We start from the raw sequence: 12343 nt of genomic DNA on the forward strand, positions 1-12343 counted from the left end.
CAGGTATTGAACGATTTATAGGTTTTTGTTATCTGTTTTTATGTTTGATATATGTACAGGAATTAAAGATCTTGTTTTCAATCATGTTAATTTCTGTTAATTCTTGTTAATTGTTGTTGACGATCTGGTGTTAACGATTTCAATCCTGTTAATTGCTGTTAATTGCTGTTATTTAGAGCTTTGATTGAAGATTTTTCACTCATTGATTCATGTATGGAACGATTTCAATCCTGTTAATTTCTGTTAATTCTTGTTAATTGTTGTTGACGATCTGGTGTTAACGATTTCAATCCTGTTAATTTCTGTTAATTGCTGTTATTTAGAACTTTGATTGAAGATTTTTCACTCATTGATTCATGTATGGAACGATTTCAATTATATATATATATATATATATATATATATATATATATATATATATATATATATATATATACACATACACATACACATATCCTATAGTTCTAATTGCATGTAAATATTGTGGTGATCATCAAAATATAATATTGATGAATGAGATAAGCTATAATTTTTTTTTAAAAGAAAGTGATACAATTGACAATGATTACATGATATATTAGAGTGTAATCGCACGTGGTATACTATTGATCAAGATTACACAAGAGGACATGCATTTTTGCAATCCAAGGGGTTCGAACTCAGGATTTCTCAATCGAAGCATCTGTGAAATTACCATTAGACCAAACTAACTACCACGGGGTAATGATAAGCTATAATTAAATGTAGAGTTTTGTAACTAACTAGGCCACTTTAAACATGTTATTTTGGATCTAGCCTATATTTGACAATTTTTAGGGATATAGCTAAATGGCTTATGTGGCAATAATTAAGGTATGATTTGCCCTTAGTTATTAACAAATTCGTCAATTTCTCTCTCCTATTTTTTTCAAATAATTTTTTTTGCATCAAAACTTCAAAAATTCGTATCTTTCTTATACGAACTCGAAATTGAGTGATTTCAGATCCTACAAATTTGTGGCATCGAGATCTTCAAAAATAGACCCATTGTGTTTGATGAAAAATTATGTTTAATGCATCATAGTTACGTTTCCATTTAATTTTTTGATAATTTCAAAAATTTACAGTTATTTCCATATTTAAGGTAGTAACGTGATTTTCCTACATCTATGGTATTAAACATGATTTTTTATCAAACACAATGGATCTATTTTTGAAGATCTCGACGTCACGAATCCGTAGGATTTGGAATCACTCAATTTCGAGTTCATGTGAGATAGATATGGTTTTTTGAAATTTTTATGTTAAAAAAGTGTAGGAAAAAAACAGGAGAGATAAAATTACGAATTTGTTAATAAATAAGGACAAATCAGTCCTTAATTATTGCCACATAAATCTGTTGGCCATTTCCCTAAAAATTTTGAAACGTAGGCTAAAAACAAAATGCATAGTTTCATTTTGGCTATTTTGCTACACTGCCCTTAAATTAAATGTATTTATAGTACTAATTGCCATATACATATACATATATATACATATACATATATATATATATATATATATATATATATATATATATATATTATAGGTGTTTTTAAAGCGAATATTACCGTCCAATATATTTTCATATATTAATTATTAACTAAGAATAATTTCTCAGCCTAAGTTTAGGATAATATGAAACAAGTCTATCAAACAATAACAAGAACAATGTATTAAAATAATTTATATTTGCTAATAAATAGCAGTTGGTAAGATAATTACTTAGACCTTTTCTTATCATTATGTGTGCATGTCACAGCTAATTGGATGTATTTGAATGCATAATCAAACAATGTATATACAAAGTCATTATTAGTATAATATTGTAAGGGATCTTGTGTAGTTACTTTGGAAAGATTTTTTTTTTCTTCTTAATTTAATAAAAAGAAAAATGATCAAAGTCATTTTCCAAAGGCCTAGACCATTATCTCTCTCTCTCTCCTCTCTCCCTCTCTCACCACTCTTTAAATCTCCCACCACAACCACTTCACACCCTCCTCTCTTTAGACAAAGTTTTCATCTCTCCCTCCTCAACAAGGGATCTAAACCAATTAGCAAAAGCTTCAACTTGAAGAAAAAGGAGAGATAGATAAGAGAAAGAACAAGCATGGTGGGTTCCTCTAATTCTTAGCCAAAGAGCTCTAATTTTTAATTTAGTTTAATTTTTCTTCCCTCTCCTTCACAACCTTTCTTTTCCGTTCATATATTTCCTTTTCCTGATTCCCAACTGTTGAAAAGAAAGCTCCATAGTGCTTTTCCTCTTCACGACACAGATCTTTATTTATGATAGATATAACTCGTTTATTCATCCCATTTATGGTTATAATTATATGTTTGATTTTGTAGGAAGTAGATCAAGAAAACCAAGTCACTGCATGGGAAGGGTATGTGAATTGGAGAAACAAACCGGCTCTCAAGGGCCGCCACGGTGGCATGATCGCAGCCTCCTTTGTCTTAGGTCCGTACAAATTATTTAACTTCCCAAAAAAAAAAAAATCTTTTATATTCTTTTTTTCCCCCCCTTTTCTATTGAATCAAATCAAATCTCCAATACAAATCTTCAAAATTATACACCCCCAATACCAAAGTGGGTTTCGCTTGTTCAATTCATTTGTAGTTCAGTGGTGTAGAATAAAATTTTGTAATTTGATTAATCTTTTTTTTTTTAATTATTATAAAATTTATAGTGGTGGAAATAATGGAGAACTTGGCATATCTGGCAAATGCGAGCAACTTGGTGATGTACTTGTCTGAATATATGCATTTATCTCCGTCAAAATCTGCAAACAATGTCACAAATTTCATGGGAACAGCTTTTCTTCTTGCCCTTCTCGGAGGTTTCTTATCCGATGCCTTTTTCACCGCTTATCACATCTACTTGATAAGTGCAATTATTGAGTTCCTGGTAAGTTTTATTCTTTTCTCTTTTACCATTATTTTTTTTTTACTCAACAGGACTAATAATCTCTAGTAATTTCGTATACATCAGCATAAAATTACATCTAATTTTATATATCACATTAATTAATTATAATTCCTTATATAATTAAAATAATAAAACGTCATGTACTTCTTGCTTACAAACTCCTCCAAAAAAAATAAAATAAAATAGGCCGTGAATTGTGTGTGTGATTGGTTTTTATAATAGTATTTTAATGTGTCACTATGAGTGTGTGCGTATGCGTTATATTAGTGATTTTTTAATTCTATTTTTTTCTTCTTCTTGATGTTTGCAAAAGAATCTATATGGTACACGTGGCTTGTAACTGGATCGTGTTTTTAAGCGAAATAAAAGCTGTGTCTGTTGCATTAATCCCGGGGTCAACGGCCTAGTTAATAATTTGATAAGAACCATTCAAAGATAATTTAATTTGTGTTTTCTTTCAGTTACCATCGTGATAGAAAATCTTAATAACATCGTAATAGAAAAATAAAATTCAGTTACAAATTAAAGCCTATCCAATTCCAAATCTATTTGGTCGATAAACAAACTGAAGAAAAGGATTGCAAATTTGATATATATATATAATATATATATATATATATATACATATATATATTTGTTTTTGTGGATGTGTGTAAGAAAAAAATAAAGAAGCGTGATCTGTTTGACTGGCTTGAATCTGTCATTATACTATATTACACTTACTTTAACACCCATGATTTTATCATGATTATGTCTCTTATTTATCACGAGAAACAAAGTTGTATTTTAGTCAGCATAAATGTTTTACGGTTGAACTTAAATCAAACTGACAGTTGATTTATTCAAAGCTGATACCGAACCGGACATATTTTGTTTCCTTTATTATTTAGAAGTTAGAACCAAACGGCTTGCTCTGGTTTTTAATTATCAGCCATTTTTTTTGTTTGTTTTGATTTTTTTTAATATAAAATTAGTTCAATTTCAATTACTTTTATTTTTCTGGAAAATTATTTTAGCACAAGCAGCTAATTTTTGTACTTGAAAAAAAAAACACCAAGCAGTCTGAAACAATACAGTAAACCCTAACTAGTTTTTCGCAACAAATAATAATAACAACAATAACACTGACTCTCACCCTTGTCTTCAATTCATATACATTTATTTCTTTCTTTTTCTTCAAGAGAAAAATGTTACATTCCAGCAGATTATTTGTCACTTTTGCATGATTTACTTTTCGTATCAAATCCTCACTTTGATTCCATCTTGACGCATCAATTACTATTTTATTTATTTATTTAAGGTATGCGTTACTTTCTTTAGCCAAACTTATCGCACACATTGAAATCACTGCAAAATCATGTGAATCTAGACAACCTACAATTCACCGTCACTCCAATAAAATAAAATAAAATAAAAATCACCTTTCACACCACAGGTAAAGAATCAAGACCATAGCTACAGGTTTCTTTAACCAAACAAGAAGCAGCCAAAAATTATTTAATCATATAATGCCAAATCATGTTACAAACACATGCCTTGAACTTTGGGTTATTTGTAATATATATATATATATATTATATATCGGCGGGCAATATATATTTACTCATGCAAACGTAGAGTGGTGTTTTCTTTAGGACCCATTAATATACTAAACAGAAACTTCGAGTGGTCAATTTCAGCTTCTTTTTTTTTTACCTTTTTCTTTATAATGTAGTGGTCTATTTTAGCTTGTGAAACTATTTGTGTCCCTACTTTGTTTTGTGTGACAAAACCTCAGAGTTAACGATTAACCAATAGAATGTCTCCACGATTTGATCCTTTCACTGTCAGACCTAACAATGCCCTGGTTATTTGTACGTTTATTTTCAGTATCTTTTAGCTTTGTGTAAGCTCAGTCGGATTTTTTTTAAATATATAATAAATTAACGCAAAACGGTTTTATACTTAATTTTGTTTGTTACCAATTAGTAATGAACTTCTGATATTCATATGTTACTTTTAAAATTATTTTTACGCTACATGTAGATTTTTTTTTTACTTCTTTTTTTTCAAAGCTACAAAGTTGAAATAGTAATCTAATCTAAGAAAATGTCTACAAGCATCACATCATCAACTGAATAATTAGAAACTGAAGTTTCAGTTTACTAAAGCTACTACTTGGTTTATAGTTATACTTTATACTTACTTATTCATAGGTCCTTAATATATATAATAACTATCCTTAAAATATATATATATATATATATATATATATATATATCTATATATCTATATATAATAACAAAACTATTTCCTATTTTGTCGTTCTTGCATTCAGTACATGAACCACGTGTGTGGTCATTATTCTGATCATAAACCAATGACGAAACAATTATAGCGAGAAAGAGAGAGAAAAATAAAATTAGCCAATGAAATTTTAGCTTGTACGTCAATGTGATCTATTTTTATTTTCCTGCATTATCATCAAATAAAAAAAAAACTTATATGCATCATATATATGTACATATATACATATATACATAGTGACATATCATAATGGCAATGTGACACATCGAGTCGCAATCTGGTGCAATACAGTCCAGTAACTCAAACGAGGTCTAATGCGTGGTTCTGGGACCCACCAATTTTCGTAGATTTTTAGTGCAGTTAATCTATTTCCCTTGACTCACGTAGTGTTCAATTTGTTAATAGCCATGCACTAATCCAATCGATTGGTGTGATTGACTAGTTACTTCTTTGAAGTTTCGTTGGTCGTACATAGAGGAATGAATGAATAAATGGTCCCTTATATATCTTAACAATCTAGCGTCCTTATCTTAAAAGCTACATCACTTTATTAGTGTATAGTCCATGTGCAATCATACATTTGTCTCTTGTTTGCTATGATTTATAGTTAAAATCATACACTTTGGACACGTATATATATATATATATAAGATAAAATACATAATTTTAAAATTTTGAGAAAAAAATAAATCTACAAATAAAGATTTACGAAATATTTAAACGTTGTTTAAAATTAATGAAATAGCTAACATTTATAAACAAGTGCAAGTACGATACGTCAATATACATGTGTCAATTTTTTTACAGTAATAAATTCTTTATACAAGTGACAAAATTCTTATTGATGGTGTAAAAAAAAAAAAAAAATTAGACAACGTAACTAGTTATATTTTGCGAGAAAACTTAAACCCTTAGCTAAGGAGGCATATGTGCCCACCCTAGGACCAGGGCCGGCCCAATATAATTTGAGGTCTTAGACAAAATTTAAGAATTAGGCCTCTTAAAAAATACATTATATAAAAATAGGTTAATATTGATCAAATTATGAGTCTTCAATATTATGAAAATGGGTTTTTTTTTAGCCTATATCATTGTTTAAAATTTTGAGGCCTTAGGCGTAGGCCTAACTTGCCAAGGGCAAGGGCCGGCCCTGCCTAGGACCCCACCTAATAACTCAAGTCTCTTTACCTATAACAACTTATTTTGCTATTAGAAAATATAATTAACAAAAATCACTATGTGTGTCAACAGGGTCTAATCATATTGACAATTCAAGCTCGCTCGCCGTCGCTGAAGCCCCCGCCGGGCCAAGCGGTACACGGAGGGATGGCGGCGATGGTTTTCGGGGGCCTGTATTTGGTGGCCTTAGGAGTGGGGGGCATAAAGGGCTCGCTCCCGGCCCACGGGGCCGAGCAGTTTGACGAGGCCACGCCGCGGGGCCGCAAGCAGAGGTCCACATTCTTCAACTACTTTGTCTTCTGCTTGGCTTGCGGGGCCCTCATCGCGGTGACGCTCGTGGTTTGGATCGAGGACAACAAAGGCTGGGAGTGGGGATTCGGGATCTCCACTCTCACTATACTCTTGTCCATCCCTGTCTTCCTTGCGGGTTCTTCTCTCTATCGCAACAAAATCCCCACCGGAAGTCCTCTCACCACCATTTTCAAGGTAATATACTCAACTTTTTTTTTTTCTTTTTTCTTATTGATAAATAGTTATTGCCTTGCTTAGTCACACAAATTATAAATGCCCAATTATATATGCAATGCATTCAAATTCAAAATTCAACTCTCAAGTGATCAACATGTAAAACTATCAAAATATGAATGACTAACTTAGTTCACAAGTTCAACTCTCAACTTGTATACTAAAATTTATAATTGTAGTTTTTATAAATTAACTCTCAACTTGTGTATTTTTTTTTTTTTTGAAAGAACCGTGGGCGGAACCATGGGAAAAATATATTAAAATCCCTCACTTAAATGGCGGAGTAAAACCGTGGTTAAAATTTATGAATTATAGTTTTTATAAATTAAGTAAATGAGTACTCTGTAAAAAATTTGTCTTTTTGCGCGGAAGCAGGTATTAGTGGCATCGGTAGCGAACAACAACAAATGCATACCGAAAAGCCCAAGCAATGCCGTGGCAAGCATGGGAACCCCAAGCTGCCACTCCTCAACCGCCGGCGCCGCCGCCGCCGCCACAATAACACCGACGGAAACGACAAAGCCCACCGCGGAAACGACGACGCGTGGCCTAGGGTTCCTCAACCGAGCCGCCACATCATCCCCGGCTCGAGCCTCGCTGGCGTGCACCGCGGAGGAAGTGGAGGACGTGAAAGCCGTGGTGCGGACGCTCCCGGTGTTCCTCTGCACGGTGATGCTCAACTGTTGCCTGGCCCAGCTGTCGACTTTCTCGGTCCACCAGGCCGCCACGATGGACACCCGCCTCGGCCACCTCGCCGTCCCGCCCGCCTCGCTCCCGATATTCCCGGTCGTCTTCATCATCGCCATCGCCCCGATCTACGACCACCTCGTCGTCCCCTTCTTCCGACGCGCCACCAAATCCGAGTCCGGCGTCACTCACCTCCAACGAATCGGCGTCGGCCTCCTCCTCTCCGTCATCGCCATGGCCGTCGCCGCCCTCGTCGAGACCAAGCGCCGCCGCGTCGTAGCCAATCATCACCTTTCACATAAAGGTGGGCCTTTTAACCGATTAAAATTACTCTACAACCACCACAATTTACCGTTCTAAAAAAAACCACGGTTAATCATTCCGCTCACCTTTACCTCCAAATCACGAACCGTTTCCGATTACATGGCTAACTGTAGTTAACCGGTTATTTCATGGCTAATTGTAGTTAACCAACCATCAACAAGAAAAAAAATTGAAACTAAAAAGTTAATTAGTTAACCGTTCTTTGAAAACCACGGTTAATCATTAATCGTCTAAAATAGTCTAGCGGTTTAACTGATTAATCATTTTGCTCACCTATCACTAAGAGTTTCCGATTGCATGGCTAACTGTAGTTAACCAACCATCACTAAAAAAAAATTGAAATTAAAGGGTTAATTAGTTAATCATTAATCTTCTAAAATAGTAAAGAGGTTTAACCGATTAATCATTTTGTTCACCTTCATGATCCAGATGACGAACCGTTGCCGATCACGTTCCTGTGGATCGCGCTGCAGTACCTCTTCCTGGGCTCGGCGGACCTGTTCACGCTCGCGGGGCTGCTCGAGTTTTTCTTCACGGAGGCTCCGGCGAAGATGAGATCGCTCGCCACGTCGTTGTCCTGGGCCTCGCTGGCGATGGGGTATTACCTGAGCACGGCGATCGTTTCGATCGTGAACGGCGTGACGAAGAGGAGGCCGTGGCTCTCCGGCGCAGATATAAACGAGTACAGACTCGACAGGTTTTACTGGCTCATGTGCGTTCTCAGCACGCTCAACTTCTTGCATTACCTTTTCTGGGCCAATAGGTACAAGTACAGATCGGCTAAGCCCAACACCTGAGACTAGGACTAGGACAACATATACAAGAAAGAAAGGACCAATAATAAGAAACAATGAGAAAGAAGAAGGAAAATGAAAGATGGTTATGGTTCTTTACCAAGAGGTGAAATATGTTCTCATGTGCGCTTATTAGATTAAAGTACGACACAAAATTTAATTGGAAAATTTTGGCCGTGTTTATATTTATACCACAGCTTATTACTAACATGGGAGATCTGGGGTTGCGATATATAGAATACTAATTTTTTTTTCTCCCCTTGTAGGTTGATTAGTTTAAGGAGTACTATATAAGTGTAGTATCGAGTTTTTTTTTCTCCTTGGCTCTAATTGTTATAACACCACAATGTATGCGGTTTTCAATTCAAAGAAATAAGTGAGAAAGAAAATGACGAGTGTATTTTTAATTTAGAAGAAACTATATTAATTAGTCGAATGTTTATCTTCAATTAATATTATAGTTTAATTATTTAAATATTAAGATATAATCTAATTTATATACATGTCACACATAATATGTCTAACTAAGGAGGTTTAAAGTAGCCATATGGTTTGGAGGGAAATGTTTTCGCCAATCCATAAACTCTGAGGGAACGGTGATAAAAAAAAAAATTAATAATAATAAAAACTCTAACAATTATAACTTTTTTGTGAACAAAAATTGTAAATTGGGGAAGGATAATGATCATAAAATAGGTCTTCGTTGTATGTAAAGTTAGAGTAAGGCTATCCAAAATCATTAAGGGGATGTAGCTCAGATGGTAGAGCGCTCGCTTAGCATGCGAGAGGCACGGGGATCGATACCCCGCATCTCCACTTTTTCATTTCAATTTTCAACATTTTTTTTGTCGTTTTGCTTTTCTTTTTTTCCCACTGATATTGACACGTCGTTTAGTAAGAGTTATTCACACACCACTGTTCTGTTTTTCAAATTTCAGTTTAACATTCTATAATAATGTTTATTCTTATAAAACATTACCCCTTTTATTTTATTTTATGATGTCTTAGTAATTTTCATTTTTAGTAAAACAAAATTGACAAAATGAGTTGCAACACAATATTTTATTTGACAGATTAATTTCACCTCTTTTTTTTTTTTGTACTCTCTCCCTCTCTAAAAATAGAGTTTTTCAAACCCAAAGCTCAGATGCTCCTCAAACAAGAAATAAAAATTCATCGAATGATTGCACGTAAATTACACAAATCTAGTTAAAAAAAAAAAAAAAAAAAAAAGTCAAGCTTAAATCAAATTTTACTCTTTAGAATCAAAGGACTTCTTAATGTTCCGAAGGACGGTCCACATGAAAGTGGAGACAAAGAAAAGAAGAACTCCGACAAGAACGGCGTAGTTGAGTCCGAGATTGACGAGCAAGTTCACGAGAAGGCCGGCCAAGATGACTCCGATGAAGTTGGCCGTGAAACCCGACCAGAATGGCATGTCGAGGATTGAGGCTATGATGGCTCCGGTCCACGCTCCGGTCCCGGGGAACGGCACGGCCACGAAGAGCATGAGCCCGAGCCACTGAAACTCCTCCACCGGGCCCGCCTTGGCCTTGGCATTCTCAAACATCACGTCGAGCAATCGAGACGCGGTCTTGCTCTTCCCGGCTAGGAAAGAGGCGAAACTCTTCAAGTAGAGTATGATGAAAGGAACCGGAACCATATTCCTACAAATTATTATTTTTTTTTTTGGGTAGACATTTGTTTGTTAGTCGGTTTTAGATCAAAGAAGCATCAATAAAATCTAGACAGAACTACATTATAACCGGCCTAAAACGACACGGGAAAATCAACTCAACAGAAGATGGTGAGGTCACAAGTTCGAGCCGGTTGTTGGGACAATGTTTATCCTTTCAAAATAAAAAAACTAACGATGAAAATCACAGACTACAATGTTAGAAATCGACGACGTAAAAGCAAATAAAATACAAAATAATTTACGGGCAAATGAGAGGAATTTGCTATGTCGAGAAAATGGTTATAATTTGAGCGAGTACAAAACGGCAAACAAAAAAAGTGACGTTATAATATTTTTTTTTTCCGAATACCTACAATAATGTCGATCTCAAATTTGTGGCACCAACCATTCGGGTCACCAAAACTATAAAACTTAATCCACCCAAAAAAAAACATATCAAACAATGCAAATAAGATCCACACACCAACTCAAACAGCACAGGATCACTCCTAAAACTTGGCATCCAAAATGGTCTAACAAAGCTCGAAACAATGATCGGTCCAATCTTTTACCTCAGTGAATCTTTTGAAATCGAAAAAAACTTTTTCATTTTTATTTTTTTATAACTTTGGTGCCCGGGTTATAATCTATAAAACTTGGCATCATCATCGACCGGGAGAGACTACCCCCAAATGATCCCAATTGTTGCATCTCAAAAGAATCGAACTAAGATTAAGGTCTCAAGAATCACCCTTGCCATTATCCCAATACCTACAAATATGCCAATCTCAAATTCGCTGCGCCGGCAAAGTCCATTCGGGATGGACTCAAAAAAAGCACATGATCAATCCTAAAATTGAAACTCTAAATTGTCTAACAAAGCCCTATACAACAGCTATGATCCTATAATCACATGTCATCAAACACCAAAAATGGGATAAAGATAATTATACATACCCAAGAACGGCCAAGAGGGTCAAGGCCAGTGGATTGAGACCCATCCAATAACCGACCGGGATTGCTCCGCGAAGCTCGAGAAGCGGAAGCGTGGCGAGAGCGAAGACAACGGCCTCGTCGGCCCAGCCCGACCGGCGAAGCCCATTGGCGACTCTCAGCCCCAATCCCGACGCCTTTATGGATTCCGCCGCCGCGTTGGCGTCCTTGGTCGCGGCGAACCAGGCCAGGGAAAGAGACGCCCACACCACAACCCACAGAGCGAATTTGATCGGCCTTTCTCTTCCCATCGCCGCCGCGATCTCTTCCTCCGACCCCGCGTCATCGGAAGAGGAAACCGAAGAAGAAGAAGAACAACAACAACAACAAAGTCTTGGGAAAGCTTGGAGCTTTGTTGTGGGTGTGGTGAGGGGAGATTTGGGTGGGGGTTTTGGGAAGTGGGTTCTTCTTTGGAAGTTGAGTTTGATGTGGGGTTTGGTGAGGAAGAGTTTTGTGGACAATGGGTGTGTTATTGATAATGAAACAGCCATCGGTAAGGATTTTCACTTTTTGGAGGGAGGTTTTGGACTAGAGAGGGTTTAGTGATAGTAGGACCTTGCAAGTTTCATCGGAGTTGTTTTCGTTTAGACAAACTAAATAAAAAGAGCAATGCTATTTGTCCAGACTCGCGAACCGTGACGATCCACTCACGCGTTGACACGTGGCAGTTCGTTGCCACGTGTCAACGCGTGAGTGGATCGTCACGGTTCACGAGTCTGGACAAAAATCAATTCCGAAATAAAAATGCTTGCTTTTAGTTTTATCATAATATTGTGGAAACAGCCAATGAAATTTATGTTGGAGTTTACCGAAAGGTAAATTATTTTGTGTCCGCGAAATAGAATTTAATTTACGAGCATTTCGAATAAATAGAAAATGATTTCTTGTTTGTGTCAATTAGATCGATAGAATTTCAATTTACCTGATTTT

The 12343-nt window shown here is 35.7% G+C and overlaps 2 protein-coding genes and 1 non-coding gene across 3 annotated transcripts; 2 read left to right on the forward strand and 1 right to left on the reverse strand.

The window, feature by feature from the left end:
- The first annotated feature begins 1968 nt into the window (after positions 1-1968).
- LOC149403115 (Major facilitator superfamily protein) lies at positions 1969-8931 on the forward strand. The gene is made up of 6 exons (XM_089609631.1): positions 1969-2131; positions 2368-2479; positions 2709-2926; positions 6485-6898; positions 7313-7928; positions 8378-8931. Exons 1-6 carry the CDS (start codon positions 2129-2131, stop codon positions 8743-8745), a joined length of 1731 nt encoding a protein of 576 aa, XP_089465757.1. The 5' UTR covers positions 1969-2128; the 3' UTR covers positions 8746-8931.
- A 554-nt stretch (positions 8932-9485) lies between these two features.
- TRNAA-AGC (transfer RNA alanine (anticodon AGC)) lies at positions 9486-9558 on the forward strand. Its single transcript has one exon. It is a non-coding gene; the product is annotated as a tRNA-Ala (tRNA).
- Positions 9559-9836: 278 nt separating this feature from the next.
- Positions 9837-12011, reverse strand: LOC149403117 (small multi-drug export protein). Its single transcript, XM_089609648.1, has 2 exons — positions 11378-12011; positions 9837-10409 (listed from the first exon to the last, which is right to left on the reverse strand). Exons 1-2 carry the CDS (start codon positions 11902-11904, stop codon positions 9995-9997), a joined length of 942 nt encoding a protein of 313 aa, XP_089465774.1. The 5' UTR covers positions 11905-12011; the 3' UTR covers positions 9837-9994.
- Between the last annotated feature and the right edge of the window lie 332 nt (positions 12012-12343).

The sequence above is a fragment of the Urtica dioica genome, chromosome 3, assembly GCF_054948205.1.
Source record: "Urtica dioica subsp. dioica isolate 48M chromosome 3, U.dioica_male_clone48M_v1_H2, whole genome shotgun sequence".
In the NCBI taxonomy this organism is placed as follows: Eukaryota; Viridiplantae; Streptophyta; class Magnoliopsida; order Rosales; family Urticaceae; genus Urtica; species Urtica dioica.